The sequence below is a fragment of the Aethalodelphis obliquidens genome, unplaced genomic scaffold, assembly GCF_003676395.1.
Source record: "Aethalodelphis obliquidens isolate GAN/ISIS:26980383/991018 unplaced genomic scaffold, ASM367639v1 scaffold12, whole genome shotgun sequence".
NCBI lineage: Eukaryota > Metazoa > Chordata > Mammalia > Artiodactyla > Delphinidae > Aethalodelphis > Aethalodelphis obliquidens.
The window spans coordinates 21,803,418-21,823,089 of NW_020837956.1; the positions used below are offsets into that span (position 1 = coordinate 21,803,418).

At 43.0% G+C, this 19,672-nt stretch overlaps 1 protein-coding gene across 4 annotated transcripts in view; it reads right to left on the reverse strand.

The window, feature by feature from the left end:
• Window positions 1-19,672, reverse strand: part of BABAM2 (BRISC and BRCA1 A complex member 2) — a 443,349-nt gene that overhangs the window by 97,655 nt on the left and 326,022 nt on the right. For all 4 annotated transcript variants that reach the window (XM_027113518.1, XM_027113517.1, XM_027113519.1 and 1 more), the window contains one exon: window positions 2,050-2,149. In XM_027113518.1, the coding sequence (XP_026969319.1) occupies window positions 2,050-2,149 (100 nt within the window). The remainder of the gene's footprint in view (window positions 1-2,049; window positions 2,150-19,672) is intronic.

Genomic DNA, 19,672 nt, shown 5'->3' on the forward strand with positions numbered 1-19,672 from the left:
GCCTATTGAAAAGCCACAGTAATGCTCAATTCTTTCTTTTTAAGCTCATAACATTCAGAATAAGGAGTGTTACAACAGGAGGTTTTATTTTGCCTTTTTATATTTCCTTGTTATCACCAAATGACAGTTTCTATAAAAAAAATTTGTGAACTCATTAAGCTAGGCATCTGAAAGTTAGTCATTTACCCATCAGCGTCTAACACAAAAATACATTCCTTATGAAATGTCTTCATAATGGCTGAAAGAAACAGTGGGAGAAAAAGACCCCCCAAATTGTTTATATTGGCTGTAGTCACACTGAGTTTCCATGGATAACAAAAGCCCGAGATAAAGTGCTTGAAATAACCGTGACACAATTGGTACTGATAGCCATTTGTACCCTTTAAAAGTAAAACAATTCTATTTATATAACAGGGGTTTTATGTCAATTTATAAAAACAGTGCTTGCTTTGCAGGCTTAATGCAGGATCAGAAATGTTATTTTGGGAAAAGAAAAACAGATGATAAGTTTGCTTAAGTGGCTTTGTTTAAAAAGGGGATGAAAACAGTTCTGTATACTTGATTTTAAAAACAGAAAACCATTCTAACAGAAACCCACAACAAAACTGGCTATAAAGATAGATTCCAATGTAATTATGGAAATTCATTTGAAGAGATTGTTTCTAAAAGCAGCCCATACTGTCCTCGTTTGTGGCAAGGAGAAGAACATCAATTTTAAAAGACAAGCAAAATTAATGAAAGGGAACCAGATAAGAAAAACTGACTGATTCTTGTATTTCTGGGAAAATGGTATTACAATTTTTTTGAGGAAAATGTATGACTAGAAATTAACCTCAATTGGAGAGCTTTAAAAAGGCTTTTCTTCTTGGTTCTGGAAGACCAAATTTGCATTTTTCTCTATAATACTGGGATATCTAGATTTGAAGGCAGTGCAAAGTCCCCCAGTGTAAATAAGAAATCTGTGCTCTGGTCAGTTTTGTAGGAGGGCAGTGGCTGGGGGAATTTGGTCCAATGAGCAGCAACCAGTCTGTCAGAGTTAAATACCCTGGAATCTGGGCCGAGCCCACAGACTGTGGAGTTGCCCGATTTTAGTTTCTCTGACATTTAAAAAATAATACTGAAGCCTTTGAAATATTATATTTCTAAAATATTTTCTATATAGAGATGAGCTATCTTTTGAATGAAAGAGACAAACAAAAGATTTATTTTCCAAGCCATTGTGAACAAGTCAACAGGAGCAAAGAAAATAGGATTTGGGGAATTAAGCAAACTGAGTCCATGTGGGAGAAGAAACAAAGTCAGTATTGCTTGCGGATTAATATCTCCGGTTTTTAGCTACATACACTGGCTGGACATTAACAAGCATATTCTATACTTTGTAGAAATAGCTGACAACAACCATTAGTGGAAGCTCAGCTACTTGCCAGTGTAAGGGCTCATTAACACAGCTAAGAGACGGCTTTAGATAATCTGATGTGCCTGACTATAAGACAAGCTGACCTGGAAATCCTGCCCCTAGAAGCAGGACTCTGGCAAACTGCTCCTAGACATGACAGGGAGAATCAAGAGCCAACTATTAAGAAGTGCAGTACAGAAAAGCAGGAAGAGATAAAAGCAGCTCTACAGAATTACTGTGATATTAACTAGTGGCACACACACACACACACACACACACACACACACACACACACACACACGCATGCAACAGATAATCGGGAAATGAAAGTTCAAAATTTTTAAACTGTAAGGAGGTGTAAGATCTAGCAAAAACTTAGGGCATAAAGGAAATTCAAGAAACAGGAGATATACATTTAAAAGATGAAGATAAGACTGGAACAGGAGGTCAGAATCCTCAGAAAAGGAATGAGGGCAAAGAAATCAGGAGAGAAACTGATGAGATGTAATTCAAAGTAGGAAAGGTTGATGTCAGACGGAGGCTGAAACTAAGAGGATGGGGTGCAGAGGATGGTGTGTGCACCATGATGCTGGGTAGATGACACTGGAGGAAGGGGCCTCACAAGGTGGGGGAGGCAGAGGACTTGCTTTTACCTTGTTGGTGAGCAGGTGGCACACTTGAGGAACATAATCAATGAGACATCCTCCTCCTGGAAAAGCTGGGATATGAAGAGCTGAGGAGCCGCCAAGTGCACTGAAAGGACAAGAGAACAATGGACACTTCTCTCAGGGCTCAGGCAGTTTAAGTGACACCTCAAACAGACTTGGCTTCTCGTGTCCAACTCTGCCCACCAACTGCCTGAAGTAATGACGATGGTTACAGGGGCTTCACTTTACGACTACATTTCCACATATATTCTATCCATTTTGTTAAGACAACATGTTCATGTTACACATGACTAACAGCTAACGATTAATGACAACTCCTGATCCTATCACACAACAGTACAAATTAGCAAATTTTGATTGGCATGGGTAAATGTCTTACCAACATTAATGGATTGTACCTGTTACTGAAACACAGGCTTTTATACTCTTGATTATGCCCAGTTCATAATTGGGCTGAGCAAAGGTAAGTCATTCATTAAACTGAACAAAACTGAACTGACACAACGCTGTAACAGTGTACCAAAGGGACTAGTTCTGCAGCTCACCGGCTTTGTTGCCCTGGGCAGCCTCCTTGGGCTTTAGTTTCCTCATTCTTAGTGTGAGGCAAGTGGTCTAGGGCAGGGGATGCAAAAGCCTGGGGTCTACCCAGCCCAGGCAGGTTTTGTAAATGAGTGGAGAGAACCAGGTGGGGACTCTTGAAGGAACTGGGGATTTTGTGCACAGTGGGAAGGGCTCTCACTGATCAGCCCCAGCCATCTCTGACATGTAGGAATACAAGCCTGGTCTTACCAGATTCTAATTTTTCAAGTGAAGCCAGAAATCCAGATGATTTAATCTCTCAATTTTTAAATGGTGGCAATTAAATAAACATTTTCTGAAACACCGGGGTCCCGTGTCTGTGGGTCAATATGGGTAGGAAGTGTGCAACTCATCCCAGTAAACACTGATATTCAATTCATCTAAACAAGAAGGTACAGTCAAAAATCATCAATCCAAACACTAAGACGCTCTTGATTCAGAAACATTTTCCAGAACTTTCCTGGATATTCTCTTTTCAGTTTAATTAACCAGCGTTAAGATTATTTTAAAAAATTGTTCAGAACCTTATAGCATGCATTTTGTATATCATCCTTAATCTTGATTTCATCTTCTTTCCTACTCTCACTTTCCTTCGGTCCTAATTTGTTTTTCTTATTTGAATTTTATTTTAACATATATATTTCTGTAAGCCTCTTAAAGCCTCTCTGTAAGACAACGGAATATAAAAAGACCCCTAAAATCTCTTAATGTTGTGATTATTCATTATCCAAGTCCCCATAGTAACGAGGTTGTAAATGGAAGCAAAACATTTCACAACAGTAACAGTCTAGAAAATCCTTCTCAAATAGTGTAGAGCAGATTGACTCAGCCTAGAGTTTGTGGTACAAGGAACAATATATGTAACTACTCAAAGGACTCCAGATCCAGCCTGTCTCCCTATTGACTACAGATTTCTGAAATTAATTTTTCCGGTAAAAATGAATATATGTTTATTTATTTACAGGAATGAGAAATCCCAAGAAACAAATAAAATTCCAGGTGGTGTGAGCAACTCAATATGGAGTGGAAGTATTCGCTGTTGACTTATCCTACTCAGATGGTAATTAAAAAGCACAATAACTGACAACTGAGAAAATTCTGAGACAGCGTTTGACTAAGTAGGACGTGAATATGTCATGTACACCCTGCAACTGCACAGAATCAGCAAGGACATCATTTCCATTCGCTCCTCTCAGAGTAGACATTGGATGAGACTTAGCCTCAACTCTGAAGAAGGCTAGGAAAATGCCTATGACTTTCTGTGAACGAGAGGAAGGCTTTCTGTCCCCTCTTTTCATGCAAAAGTACACAGAGGGCACACATCTCACTGGAAGTGTCTAATGGTTCCATTAGGATGGAAAACGGATTAAGAAGAAAATTCTATAGTACAAGAAAAATAAATCCAGTATTTACAGCCTGTGGTTCTTGGAATATCTGCACAACAGAGAAGAACAAGATCCAGGCTTCTCATAGGTTGCTTAGAGGAACAATCCTTAACATAATAAAATAAAAAAAAAAATTCGGACAGTTCTCTAGAATTGATAGTAATGGCCTTTGACCTGTAAATAGCATTACAGGATAAGTTCTTAATCATTCACTAAATTGAATACAAGGAGTAAAAACAGCATGCGAGTAATCCTCTCAACCTGAAACTCTCTCTCTGCCTCTGAAATACAGCCATTAAACAAAAATTACCTATAATAATAGAAAGAAGCAGAGGTATGGAGAAATCCAATGACCAGCTGCTCTGCTGCCAGGCCCATCTCTCTGCACTCTGCTTCTGTGATTATCAAGAACTAACCCTTGTTGCTAGGTGCCTTCTTGTTATCTAATTTAATCCTCTCCACAATTCAACAAGGTGGGAATTACCACTGTGATTTTACAAGTGAAGGAATTGAGGCTCAGAGAGCAGAAGAAATTTCCCTGGGTCCACACAACTAGGAAATGGTAAAGCCAGGATCTGAACTCAGGAAAGCCTGTTGCCAGAGTCCAGGCTGCTGTTACTGCTGAATTATGTGCCTCCCTGAGAGCAGGGGGGATTTTAATCTTGAAAGGGCTACAAGGGGACTTCCTGGTGGCGCAGTGGATAAGAATCCACCTGCCAATGCAGAGGACATGCGTTTGATCCCTGGTCTGGGAAGATCCCACATGCCACAGAGCAACTAAGCCCGTGCGCCACAACTACTGAGCCTGCGCTCTAGAGCCCACAAGCCACAACTACTGAGCCTGCGTGCCACAACTACTGAAGCCCGCGCACCTAGAGCCGGTGCTCCGCAACAAGAGAAGCCACCACAATGAGAAGCCCGCGCACCGCAAAGAAGAGTAGCCCCAGCTCGCTGCAACTAGAGAAAGCCTGCACACAGCAATGAAGACCCAATGCAGCCAAAAATAAATAAAAAATTAAATCTTAGGGAAAAAAAAAAAGGGCTACAGGGATGGAAAGACACAGTGGGTATGGCTGGTAAGTGAGCAGGGTCAGGATTCCAGTGAGGCTAAAGGGCTTCTAGAAGCACTCAGACCACCACCGATGCAGGCACTGTGCTGTACAGCCCATCTCCCCTTACAACTTTCCACAAGGCAGCAGGACAAGTATTCCTCCCGATTTTGTTCACACCTCAGTACTCTCCCACCCCAACCATCAAACAACCAGATTCACTGCCTCTTGGATGTGAGGGACCGACCACTCTGTCATGTCCAATTGTGAATGACTTAGCTGTGCAGGGGAAGCCTCAATGTGTGAAGCACTTCAGATACCAGCAAGGATAGTTTTAAATGAGAGTTGAGTTTTTAAAGGACACTCGCTGCACGCTTTATTTAACTCAGCAGTTTCTCTGCCTGTGAGGGTTCTGAACCTGACTTCCAGCATCACACGCTGATAAGTGCCACTGATTCATGTATAAATATCCGCCTCATTGGTAAATATTTAACAGGCTTGCTATAGCCTGAATGCTGCCCTGATCGCACTGAATAAACAAAGTCAAGTGCCTTGAAATAAAAGAGCTATTATGTTTTCAAAGTGTGCAAGATGGAGGAGGTAAGGCCTTGTGATCTCGAATCCTTTAATATTCATGAATCAAAAAATACTGGGCTGAGCATGTACAACAGAAAACTCACCCTGTGCAGGGATGCCCGGCCTCACTCAGCCATTCCCAGGAATGCAGGGCTGGCTGGCGAGAAGCAGGGCCTCACTAACTCACTAAGTGGCTGAGTTGGGGCTGGGGAAGGGGTGAGGGGGAGATGAAAGGGACCACTGGCTGTAGACTCTTCTGATCTCTGGAGCGGTGCAGGGAGAAAGCAGGGCTAAAAGGTGGGGAACCAAAACTGGTGTGACAGGGTCTCAGGCTGAACTTGGGAGAAGAAACGGGTGAAAAGGGCTGCTTTGATGAGAAAGCACCATCTATCTCTTTATGGACTGTAATGAAACATGAAACTGCTTGATAATTCTTAGAACTGAAACTGAATCTGTGGATAGAAATTAGAAGGACAAGGCCAGAGCTCGAGAAACCTTTCCAACAGTGGAGTTGAACAGACCGAAAGTTAGCCAGAAAAACATTTCCAGGTCTGTCTCCTTGGCTCTAAAAGTCAAATATAAGAACTGTCTATGTACTAATACTATTGTTTCCATGCAAATACAGCTAATTGAGCCCTTGTGGACCTTGCTCTGTCAGCAAATATTCAGAGCGCCTCTAATATTGAAGACTTGGATTGGCTACAGTCAACAGCATAAAGGAAATATCTTTGAGCATTTTGACATGGAAAAATGCAGGCAGTCAGCCTGTCTGCAAGCTTGACTTGGGACAATAGGGTTTTAACTCATTATGGAATAATAACTCCCTTCTCCCCATGTTGGGCTTTACCTTACTGGCCAAATAAAATGAAGAAAACATGATTTGGCACTGGAGAAAACAAGAAGGGCCAATGATTTTCAACTGTAGTTCTTGCTGCTGCCAAGTTTGCTCTCTTTGGTCTTACTCAACTTTCCATGAGTGCAGTGGGGATAACACTACTCTCAAAAGGACCCATCTCTCTCAAGGGTTAAAGTAACAATTAGAGTTACACTAATATTAAAATAGCACCATGCACCCCAAGAGAGACGTTATTCAAGAATGCCTCTTGTGTGAGTTTTCTATGTCCAGGGTTAGGTCAGAGATGCTTCAATCGGCCTTAGTGTCCCCTTCTGCCTTTGAACTGGGTTCTGAAGTTGCCCTGGTTGCCTCCTCCATAGTATGATTCAGGGGAGTGTTGGAGGGTGAAGCATGGAAATGGGGAACTTCAAGGATGATAGATGGACACCAGCAGCCACTAGGCCCCAAGCTAAGCGAAAGCTAAAGAACGGTGAGCCTTCAATTCAATCCAACAAACACGAACTGTATGCCTAAATCTGTTTAAGGACTTGAGTTTTCCATTCTGAATATGTGACTAGGGCACCACTGTTAATTCCTTTCAAGGTACAGAAATGCCAGGGACCTCAAGAATCTAGGGCACTCTATAATGACAGAGTATGTTTCCTGGTGGCTTGCCAGGAAAGCCATTACAATAAAACAAAAGTCACTGTTATTTATTGAGTATCTACTTTTGCCAGGCACTCTAATAGGCATTTCGTTATCTCTAAACCTCCCAAGAACTCTGCCAGATAGACCTAATTAGCCCAAGTTACAGATGAGGAAACTGAGGTTCTAAGAGTCTAAGTATCTTGTCCAAGATTACCCAGCAAGTAAGTTGCAGACATAGGCTTGAATCCCAGTCTTTCTGGTTCCAAAGCCTGTGTCCTTCTTCTTTAGAAATTCTTTCATAAGAAGGATGGTGTGGAATTTCTAAAACTCTTACCCCTACTAATCCCTACCTACATACTGAAACAGTAGTATAAGCGGCTGAAATTATCCTCAAAAAGCCTTCATACATGAAATTCATCACCTTGTCATCTCACTTTTTCTTAAGATATCATCTGTCACAAGAAGTTAACTGGGTAGGATTAAAAAAAAAAAATCATATGTAGGTTCTGAAAACCCAAAAGTACATAAACACTACACCATGGAAACAGTCTGCTTTTTGTTTTTGTTTTTTCCTAACTGGATTTTCTTTTTCCTAGTAAAGCATTTTCTAGAGCTGCTGTAGCCCTTGTCTCATTTTATAGATTCAACTTGGAGCCATCTTAAGAGTCTCTCCACTGCTCAGTTAAACAAAATCAGGCTGTAATTCAAAATGGAAAAAAACTCAATGAATATAACAGGAGAAGAAAATAAAAGATCAGAATGACAAGTTAAGTTTATAAGTAGGAGAAAATTTGGGGAGTCGCACTGGATGAGAGGTTCACTGAAGCAACAGTGTGGGCCTGGCTGTATTACATTTATGCACCTGATCTAATATTTCCACTAAACATACTTCACAGCATAAAATCAGGTCTTCTTAGAGCACTGTATTCCATTTCTTGTTTCCCATTTTTAGAGGGACATATAAAAATGGAAATGTTCTGAGACAATGATAAGTATGATTAAACACTCAGAAAATGTTCCTATTTGGAGCAAAGTCTAAAGAAGTTGAAATCGCTAAGTTAAATTACTTAGAAGGTTATGGAATTATGAAATAGAGTAATTTAAAAATGTGGGGCTTCCCTGGTGGCATGGTGGTTGAGAGTCCGCCTGCTGATGCAGGGGACACGGGTTCGTGCCCCGGTCCGGGAAGATCCCACATGCCGCGGAGCGGCTGGGCCCATGAGCCATGGCCGCTGAGCCTGCGTGTCTGGAGCCTGTGCTCCGCAATGGGAGAGGCCACAACAGTGAGAGGCCCGCGTACCGCAAAAAAAAAAAAAAAAAAAAATGTGAAGGCATACTACATGGATAATTTGAATCAGGTATTCTTTGCTTAGTCACAGTATAAATAAAGAGAGTTTCAAAGGCAATATGAGGGATTTAGTTGGTAAAATGAATTCTCCACAGAATGGAGTAGTGAATAATAGCTCCATTTATGAAGTACTATGTATTAGGCACTATACCAAGTGCTTTTCCTATATGATATCCTCTCCTCTTCACATCAGTCTCTGAGGGAGGTGCTACCCCATCATACAGATGAGAAGGCTAGAGCTTAGAGAAGCTACATAACCATCTCTGAAATCACGTAGGTGGTAAAATGGCAGAAGGGCATCTAAATCCAGGTCTCTCTGACCTAAATCTACCCCACGCTTAGGTCTTCAATGATCACTTTTGTGACATCTGGTTCCACATGTGTCAGATCCATCAGGCTCCTCCTGGTTTGGGTGTTTCAGGCAGATGCCTGGGCTGACTGAGCCTGTAAGGCTGTTTCCAGGAATATTAATTAAACTTATTTAGGTACCTGAACTGAAGTGGTTAGGGACGTTTTCATTCTAGGCAAATGAACCCCTGGAAACTCTGAGGGCCAGAGGACTTGATGGACACTTTCCAGGAGAGAGGAGGTGAAATGCAAGCAAGGAAACATTATACTTAAATACAAAAGACGAGAATATTGTAATTACAGAGTCTGTCTAATGACATGAACACTCACCAAGTTTTTGTTCAGAAATGTGTTTAAGTTTGTTAACATCTCAGAAAAGCCTTTGAGGGACAATCTTAACAGATGTCTACCATCAGGATTCTGTTAGCATATGGAAAAGCTTTTAAATCCCTGAAAAATGACAAATGAACTTAGCAGATGTTCTATTAGGATTTGGTATGAATCAGGCTCCCGGACTTCAGACTATACCACAAAGCTACAGTAATCAAGACAGTATGGTACTGGCACAAAAACAGAAATATAGATCAATGGAACAGGATAGAAAGCCCAGAGATAAACCCACGTACATACGGTCACCTTATCTTTGATAAAGGAGGCAAGAGTACACAGTGGAGAAAAGACAGCCTCTTCAATAAGGTGCTGGGAAAACTGGACAGCTACATGTAAAAGAATGAAATTAGAACATTTTCTAACACCATACACAAAAATAAACTCAAAATGGATGGAAGACCTAAATGTAAGGCCAGACACTATCAAACTCTTAGAGGAAAACATAGGCAGGACACTCTATGACATAAATCACCGTAAGATCCTTTTTGACCCACCTCCTAGAGAAATGGAAATAAAAACAAAAATAAACAAATGGGACCTAATGAAACTTCAAAGCTTTTGCACAGCAAAGGAAACCATAAAAAAGACAAAAAGACACCCCTCAGAATGGGAGAAAATATTTGCAAATGAAGCAACTGACAAAGGATTAATCTCCAAGGTATACAAGCAGCTCATGCAGCTCAATATCAAAAAAACAAACAACCCAATCCAAAAATGGGCAGAAGACCTAAACAGACATTTCTCCAAAAAAGATATACAGATTGCCAACAAACACATGAAAAGATGCTCAACTTCACTAATCATTAGAGAAATGTAAATCAAAACTACAATGAGGTATCACCTCACACTAGTCAGAAGGGCCATCATCACAAAATCTACAAACAATAAATGCTGGAGAGGGTGTGGAGAAGAGGGAACCCTCTTGCACTGGTGGTGGGAATGTAAATTGACACAGCCACTATGGAGAACAGTACGGGGGTCGCTTAAAAAACTAAAAATAGAACTACCATACGACCCAGCAATCCTACTACTGGGCATATACCCTGAGAAAACCAAAATTCAAAATGAGTCACGTACCACAATGTTCATTGCAGCTCTATTTACAATAGCAGGACATGGAAGCAACCTAAGTGTCCATCGACAGATGAACGGATACAGAAGATATGGCACATATATACACTGGAATATTTCTCAGCCACAAAAAAGAGACGAAATCGAGTTATTTGTAGTGAGGTGGTTGGACCTAGAGGCTGTCATACAGAGTGAAGTAAGTCAGAAAGAGAAAAACAAATACCGTATACTAACACATATATATGGAATCTAAAAAAAAAAAAAAAGGTTCTGATGAACCCAGGGGCAGGACAGGGATAAAGACACAGATGTAGAGAATGTACTTGAGGACGCGAGGGGGAAGGGTAACGAACTGGGACGAAGTGAGAGAGTGGCATGGACATATATACACTACCAAATGTAAAATAGATAGCTAGTGGGGAGCAGCGCATAGCACAGGGAGATCAGCTTGGTGCTTTGTGACCACCTAGAGGGGTGGGATAAGGAGGGTGGGAGGGAGACGCAAGAGGGAGGGGATATGGGGATATACGTATGCATATAGCTGATTCACTTTGTTATACAGCAGAAACTAACACAATACTGTAACGCTATTATATTCCAATAAAGACGTTAAAAAAGAAAAAAAGATATGGTATGAACTACTTATAATGATGCCCGGCCACGCAAGACATGAACAAGCAAAGGGAAAGAAAAGCTGGTTTCCTCTTGTTGTATCTTGACCCCTGGCCTGTTACCTGCAGTACGATTCCACCAAAATTTCTTTAAGAAGAGAAACTATTTTCAAATACTAGTCTTTAGGAATGAGTGAATTATTCTGAGTTTGTTAGAACTTTGAGGCTCCAACGAATGGCTTTACTGCTCTGCTACTGCACAGGTAGAGGTTATTTTTCCTATGAATTACTTTTGAAACATACTTACTGAAAAAAAACCCCAATACATGCATATATCAAATCATTACGTTGTACATTGTAAATATCTTACATTTTAATTTGTCGATTATACTTCAATAAAGCTGGGGGGGGGAAATCAATGCATACAATAGTTACCCTAGACTAAACCCACAAGCATTTTTATAACTCCCTCCTCCTCACTGCACACAGGTTTTAATGATGGTCAAAAGAAGAGGCAGAGAAAAAATTCCCTCTGCCTGACCAGGTAGAGAAGTGTACCCACCTGATTCCTGTTTGCTGGCATTTACTAAAAGCTCAGTCCTATGAACAGCATGAGGCAACTTCACACACACATCACTGGGCTCAAAGAGCTAATCTATAGGTAGCTGGAGCCTGGCTTGCACACACAAAGAAATGAAAAGATACCAGATGCGGTTAGCCAGGCTACTGGTACACAGCGCTTTACAATTTGTTTCCAAAGTGCTCCTCATTTGGATTTTTACAACAGCCTTACACAGTAGGTAACAAGTATTAATATACTCACTATAGAGATGAGAAGACTGAGGCTTGAAATGGATGCCTTGTCCAAGGTTTAAGCCTGGCAATAGTCAAAGTGAGATTGGAATCTTTCCTCTGCGCTATTTTCATGATTGCATAAGAATGGTCTAGGGAGCCTATTAAAAGCTCAGATACCCAGGCCCCACCCCAGAGAAGTTGATTGATTAAGTTCAGCGGGTCTGAGGTGGGACCTGCTTCCCTAGAGGATGCAGGTGCAGGTGGTCCTCACACCCTGCTCTGTACCTCACCCTGAGGATGCACAACAGGGACTGAGGACCAGAAGGTGTGTGGTAAAAGCAAATTTGCCTCCCATCCCCGAGGCATTAGGTCACTGACTATTTGAAAGGCACTGTGGACAAAAGCAGGAAGACGAAGAAAGCAGAGATATGCTCTTAAGGAGCTCCAGGCCTAGTACGGGAGATGCGACATTCATGGAAACAACTAGAAAAAAGATGATAACTGCTAAGTGTGTACATGGGCAAAATGAAGTCTAGTCACATGCAGGTAACCAAAAGGCAAGGCAAAGAGCAGTAAAACAAGACTGGGGCTGGAAGGGAGGAGGACACAGAGACTACTCAACACGGCAAGGCACATAATCATAGGCTAGGAACTCCACAGACGGCAGACCGTGGACCACAGAGAGCAGCTTTTTGCCCCGATATCAGAAAAGCCTATTTCATACTTCGGGCTGCCTGGGATATCTGCTGGTAAAAGGGCATCTGCCTGGAGAGGGAATAAGAAGCTATGATGGTCCATCCTGATGCATCGCCAATGGCGAAGTGGGCAGGAAAGAAAATTCAAGGTTAAAAAAGAAGTTCTGTTTAGTCATGGAGTGAGAGATGTCCTGGAGAGAAGGAAAGGTCTGGGGTTTGAGCCTGAATCTCAGCCAGTTTCCTTGCTTAACATACCTCTTTTATACTGACAACTTCTAAATTTATATTCTCGCTCAGACCTTTCCTGAACTCAGGACTCACATGGCCAACTGCCTACTGAACGCCTCCACTTGGATGTCTAAAATGCACATCAAACTTACCCTTCTCACCAGCACACTCTGCCTGCAAAACCTAGTGCTCCTGCTCTCATCCCGTTTCAGCCCACGGCAGCTCCAACCGATTGGTTCCTTAGGCCCAGTCCAATCTAACGTAACTTCTCCTTTGGATTCTTGCCTCCAAGGATAAGCTGGGGCTGCTCCATCTCGGCGCACTAGCTCAGTTCTTCTGCTGTTCCTCTGCAACTCTCTTCCCAGCCATCTACTGGGCTTCCTCCCCTGCTTCAGGTCTTACTCAAATACCACCTTCTCAGTAAGGCCTCCTCAACAACCTATTTAAAATAACCCACCTTTTCCAGTAACCTCTCTTCCTTGTCTTACTTTTTTTTAATGGCGTATAAATGGCGTTTATCTCCGTAAAACATTCTACATATTGTATTTGTTTACTGTCTCCTCCCATCACCCTTCACTAGAATGTAAACTCCTCCAGAACGAGGATCTTTGTTCTGTTTACTGCTAAAACACCAGAAATAAGAATAAGGCCAAGTTCATTGTAGGCACTCAATAAATATCTGTGGTATTAAAGTTGAAAGAATAAGTAAGGGAAGATATGAGAGTTAAATTTCCAGTATGGACATTAGAAGTCAGTAAATGTATATTATCTTTTCTGAAACAGTCACTGTGAAAAACAAGGTTTTAAGGGTCTAGGACAGGGGTTGGCAAACTTTTTCAGTAACGGGCCAGGTAGTGAGTATTGTTGGCTTTGCAGCCCTAAGGTTTCTGTCGGAACTACCAACTTCTGATGCTGTAACAGGAAGGCAGCCATACACAATATGTAAACGAGTGTGCACGGCCGTGTTCCCATAAAATTCTATGTATGAAAGCTGAAATGTGAATTTCACACGATTTTTACAAGTCACAAAATATTATTCTTTAAATGTTTTTCTAACCATTTAAAAAATGTAAAAATCATTCTGAGCTCGCAGGCCATACAAAACAGGCTGCAAGACAGATCCAACCAGCGGGCTGTAGTTTTCTGACTCTTGATCTAGGATTAAAGGATCACTTGAAAGTTCTACAGATGCTGAAGGCAGGAAAAATATCCAGGAAGAAATACAGGCCCAAAGACCTAGATTAGATTAGCCAAAATGAAAAGTGGGCCCTTGGGTCAAACCTCTTAGAAACCGTATTTGATCAGCAGGTAAACCACAAGCATTAGCCTTTGCCAGGCAAGGGTGAGGTGAACGTTAGGCAACTCGTGGACTGTGGGAGTTCTCATAATGATACTGGATTAGAACTGTGCAAGAGGGAGCTATTTATATGATCTCAAATGACGCTTGAGGCATGTTCTGGTGCTTTTACTTCTATGCTAGGTGAAAACGCTGCCTACAAAAGCCTTCCTCCCACCCGAAATACTAGCTGTTCGCTGGCGACTGATCCTCAGAAATATTAAGATGAATCATATATGCTCTTTTCACAGTGCAAAAAGAGATAATTTTAAAATTCAGAAAATGTCACTTTGGGTAGTCACAAACCACACAGTAGAAAAGCTGCCCAGCCTGAAAATTGTAAATAAATAAAATCCTGTTCCTGCATGGAAACCTTTTTCCTCATTTAGGTTCCAATGCTGCCCTGGGACTTGCCTCCAAGGTTGGCTGCTGTTTAAACGTGTTGGTTCCCATAAGCTGCTGATGGGAGGTGGCCTTTGTTCCCCAGCCCTCTTCCCCCTGGCCCTCCTAGGCTAACCCCCGCTGTTCTTGGTAATGCACAGTGCTCAGCCTTGACCTCAAGCTGTGTTCTTTTTGCCTGTAGGCAGCTCTCAGCTGCTCTGTCTACTGCCCTCGGCCGGGTTGGCCTGAAAGGTGCCAGCTGATAGCGGCTCAGTCTTTACCTGGGCACGGGGAAAGGACTCCTGTGTTTCTTTCTGCTTCCTGCTTGGAGAGACAGGTATTTTTGTCTTTGATCCCTAAGCTCTGTCTTCTTTCTCCTGTCACTAAACAGTTCACTCCCTATTTCCTCCTGTGCCCCTACCCCCCGCCCGCCCTTTTCTGCAACTTCATCATTTTCCCCACATTGCACCGTTTGGCACAGGAGAAGGAGGGAACCACATCAAATAAAGGAATGCAACCACAAAAGCTGCCTTGAGAAGCAAGGCCCCAGATTCTTTTTTTTTTTTTTTTTTGCCAATTTACCGTTTTTGGATTTGTTCTCCCATAATCAAATCCTCCCTATCGTGTTAACAATGTGGTGATGTGTCAATACACTGGAATTCTGCTTCAATCAGCGACCCAGAGCTTAATAGGAAAATGAAGCAATAAAATGTTGGTCTTACTGTTAACCTTAAGCTAGGTCTGTACTTAGGATGGGGATGTTGGCTTCTTGATGGTATGCGGGCCAAACCTTCAAAGTTTTGTGAGAGCTCGGGGTTGTCAGCAGAGGCCTAAAGCATTATTCAGGCATACTTCTGCGGTCGAGAGGTGCAATCACTCCAAGTACCACTGACTGGAGCACGAAGCACCCCAAATTTTAGCAAGCCAGAGAAAGTTCAGACTGAATTTGCGTGCAGACATTGAAAAGACATATTCAGCTTACAGGCGACAGCAACTCTCGGGTCTGGCTCTGATGATGTCTGTACTTATCACAAAAGGATCTGTGTAAAGTTAAAGTGTTTTTTTTTTTAAAAAAATTAAAAACACGTGCCCAACATCCAAACCATTCAGAGACGACGATAAGGTGCCGCAACCCCCAAACGCTGGGAAGTCACTATTCCCTGTCCTTAGGATATATGTGTTATCGTTAATGTTTAACAACAGCTGGCCAATAGTCATCGTAAATGAAAACACCAGTTAGGGGTTGAGCACTTTTGATGTAGTGATTTTATCTTTTGTGACTAACTTGGTAAACCCAACTGTTCAGGGCATGAAGGGAAGTACTTTTGTTGTTTTGGTTTGGTTCACACGGCGTAGTCACATGCGATGCTGGTTAATGTTGGAAGTCAGTCTGCTCTCGAACATCATCTCTAGCAGATACAAGCAGACATGAGCGGACCACAGACAAGCCACTAGGCAGTGACCGGCCGCCTTCAGCTGTCCCAGAACACCCAAGTGATGTGATATCCTCCAGAGATTCTCTTGGGGAGAGGAGAAGGGAGAGGAGAAGAAACCTCTCTCCTCCCGTCCCTCTTCTAGGGTAACATATTAGAATCTTACGATGGAAAAATGTGTGATTTAAGAAAAAAAAAATCCTGTAGCCGGTCCTGATGTGAACTAACAGGACAGGTTTTCAACTGCCCCGGCACCATCAGAAGAATTACCATGTCAAACATACAGAAGGAGGAGTCTTTGATCCTTACGAGTTAAGGACCTTCTCGGCTAACAGGCATTTTTTTTTTTTTTTTTTTTGCGGTACGCGGGCCTCTTACTGTTGTGGCCTCTCCCGTTGCGGAGCACAGGCTCCGGACGCTCAGGCTCCGAACGCGCAAGCTCAGCGGCCATGGCTCACGGGCCCAGCCGCTCCGCGGCATGGGGGATCTTCCTGGACCGGGGCACGAACCCGTGTCCCCTGCATTGGCAGGCGGACTCTCAACTACTGTGCCACCAGGGAAGCCTCCAGCTCCCCCCTTTAAAAGCCAAGTCATCCATGTCATTCCAGCTGCCCGTCTTCCTGCCCCTCCTCCCCACCACATCCCCATTCTGCCCAACAGGACAGAGAGTAGGACCAAGGCAAGGCAGTGAAGGGAAGCGGGGACCGCAGGCTAGCGCCTGCGCAGAAGCCCCGCCTCTGCTCCACATTCTGCTGTTGCAGCTGAGGCGCCTGGTCCCTGTCCCAGCTACCGCCCCTGGAAAGGACCACAAATGTGAATACAGAAGTTATCATTCTACCAAAACACCACACGTCTGCTGGATGGGGGCGCTGCTCCCGTCTGCAGAAGCCCCAGTCCTCCACAAGGCATGCTCCAAAACCCACCCGGAAAGTGGGAGGACCCATTTTCTGGAGACACTGGGGAGAAGGAATTGAGGGAAAAGATGATGAAAAAGGACATCTGGGAATCTGAAGAGGTGAGGGACTGAAGAGGCGTAGTCAGAATTTTAACAAAAACAACATGTATTGAGTAGATTCCTGTCATTTAAAAAACATTTTATTTTACTAAATAAATTGTTTACTTACTAATGAAGGAAGTAGGAGTTCAGTTCTGTTAACACCCATCTGTGCAAAACCGCAGACTGCTTCTGAATATCATAATTTATTTACCTGTATCTCTTACTTCAAAAAATACCTCCATCAGTTTAAATGCTATTTCTATCCAGTTCTCTAAAATAGATGATTCAAAACAGCCACAACAGTAAACACAGGTCTACATACTCCCAGACAAAGACTGCAGGGCACGCCTGGTGAGGCGCAGCAGGAGGCCCAGGACAGCACATTGGTCCAGGCAGCTCAGGGAAATCTGGGTTTGCGGGGAACATGACAACCCCAGAAGGCAGGTGTGTTTTCTTTCTTTAACCCAGTGACACAAGATGCAACAGAAGGAGAAAGTTTGAGTCAGGAAGGAAACGAGTTCTGGTAAATGTAGACAAGGATGATGCCAATTTAATTGGTCAGATATAAATGAAATCGGCCTAATAATTTCTTTGCAACTCACTTTCTTGGTTGCTTCAGAATTTTGACTACTATCATTTTCTTAAGCTTTTAAAACCAAAACACTCAAAATTTACTAACAGAGCAATACTAATAGCACAGAGGGAGCTGTCAACATGACTTATTTAAAAAGTATGACTGGGACTTCCCTGGTGGTCCAGTGGTTAAGAATCCGCCTTCCAATGTAAGGGACACAGGTTCGATCCCTGGTCGGGGAACTAAGATCCCACATGCCGCGGGGCAACTAAGACCGCGAGCTGCAACTGAAGAGCCTGTGCGCCTCAGTGAAAGATCCCGCACGCCACAACGAAGATCCTGCATGCTGCAACTAAGACCAGACACAGCCAAATAAATAAATAAATAAATATTTTAAAAGTAAATAAATAAAAAGTATGACTGAACCATAGCTATTGAATCCTGACCCTGCAGTAGTGAGTGTATCAATATGGCATCAGTGGCATCAATTTCACCCATTCACACAGAAGAACATGCTGAATGGACCCCTTGATGTAAGGGTTCAGTTTAAGACACTCTATAGCTCTCAAGAGTCCCGAGTACTCTCCAAAAATAACAATCCCATAGAAGCCCATGTGGATAATCTTCGAGGAGAAAGGCAGAGGAGGGATCCACAATTTCGGGGCCACCTGCCAAATTCTGAGCATCAAAGTATGCAGGGCTCAGTGGTCCAACTCAGAGCTTACAGCCCCTCAGGAGCGGGCTGGGCTCACATCAGCACCTCTCCTTCCCAGTCGGACCGAGACTGCTTCTCAATACAGGTGACGGCAAACTCAGGACAACTGTCTCTTCTGAGTACTTTCTCATTTTACTGGGCACTAACATGGGATCAGGGTCTCTTCAGAGCCAGAGGAGCCCTCACACTCACTCACATCATATCCTCAAACTATAAAGCTGCAGCCATGCTCGTTGCCTGAGCAGCAAACACACCAACTGTCCTCCAGACTCAACATATGCTATCGGGCATATTCTGAGAGACTGGAGCCTCCTCAGCAGGGTAAGGACTGAAAGCCAATTCCTAGAGAATAAATGACAGGTTCATATGGGTAGGACCAAATCACAAACGTAAACAACAAATTTCAAACAACTGAAGTATCTGTCAATTGCAGTGTTGAATCCATTAGAGTAAAATCTTCTGATGCAGCCACGAGAAAGAATGACAGTGACTTACAGGTCCTGAGTTAGAACACTGGCCGTGATGTATTGTTAAAGGAGAAAAAAGCAAGTTGCAGACTGGTATGCAATGTATCATACCATTCCTGTGACTAAACTAAAGCAACAACAGTAACTACAAAAACCCAAAAAGAGCTAGCAGGAACGACATTGTGAAAACACGAAGTCTACCTGCTTTGCATTTCCCAGTAAATTGTATTTCCCCTCTTTTCACTGAGGTGAAGACTTGAGGCTCATTGATTGTCCTAAGGAAGAGGGTGGTACCACACAGGCCAGAGAAGCCCCGAGCATAGGGAAGAAGATAGGTATAGCGCAGCCCCCAGACGGGAATGGAAAGAAACAGAGGCAGAAAAGGGAGAGAATCAGAGAAAACAGGGTCTGCCTGGGTGTCTTAGAGACCTTCCTTGGGCCTCAGTGTGTGTATGCGTGTGTGTGTGCGTGTGCGTGTGCGTGTGTGTGTGTGTGTGTGTGTGTGTGTGTGTGTGTAGAGACAGACAGACTGACAGGGTAAAAGAAATAAGTGGAGAAAGTAGGTGTGGGTATGGGGGGGTGGGCAGTGATGGGGAGAGGACAATAGGTCTAGATCACCTGAGGGAAATCCAAGTGCAGAGGAGTTTTTATTCCACTTTCCACTTGGGGCTGAGGAGATCATGCTGCAGAGTAACCTTCAGACTAAGGGGGAGCTACGGTCTGACACAACTGTGACATTTTACCCTGTGTACTCTGTTCTTTGGTACCACTGGAAAGTTACAGTTGCCATTTATTACCTGTGTGTGGATGAGGGGGACCAGGGTATAAACAGAAGTGAATGTAAAGAATAGAAGGTCCTGAACTTGGCAGGCGAGGGTGGAAAGGGAAGGGCAAAGACCCAATGAATGGAGCACCTGAGTGGTGAGCAGAGTAGTACAGTTTGCTTCTGGGGTTGGGAACCTAAAATTCCCGAGGACGTGGGGACTCCATATTATTGATCTGATTCCCACCATTATTTGGAAGAACAGTCATAACAGCTAACACATATTGAACACTTTCTGGGAGCCACGCATTGTACTGAGAACTCTCATTTATTATGTTTATTTAATCCTTACGAAAGCCCTGTAAGGTTGATATATTTCACAGA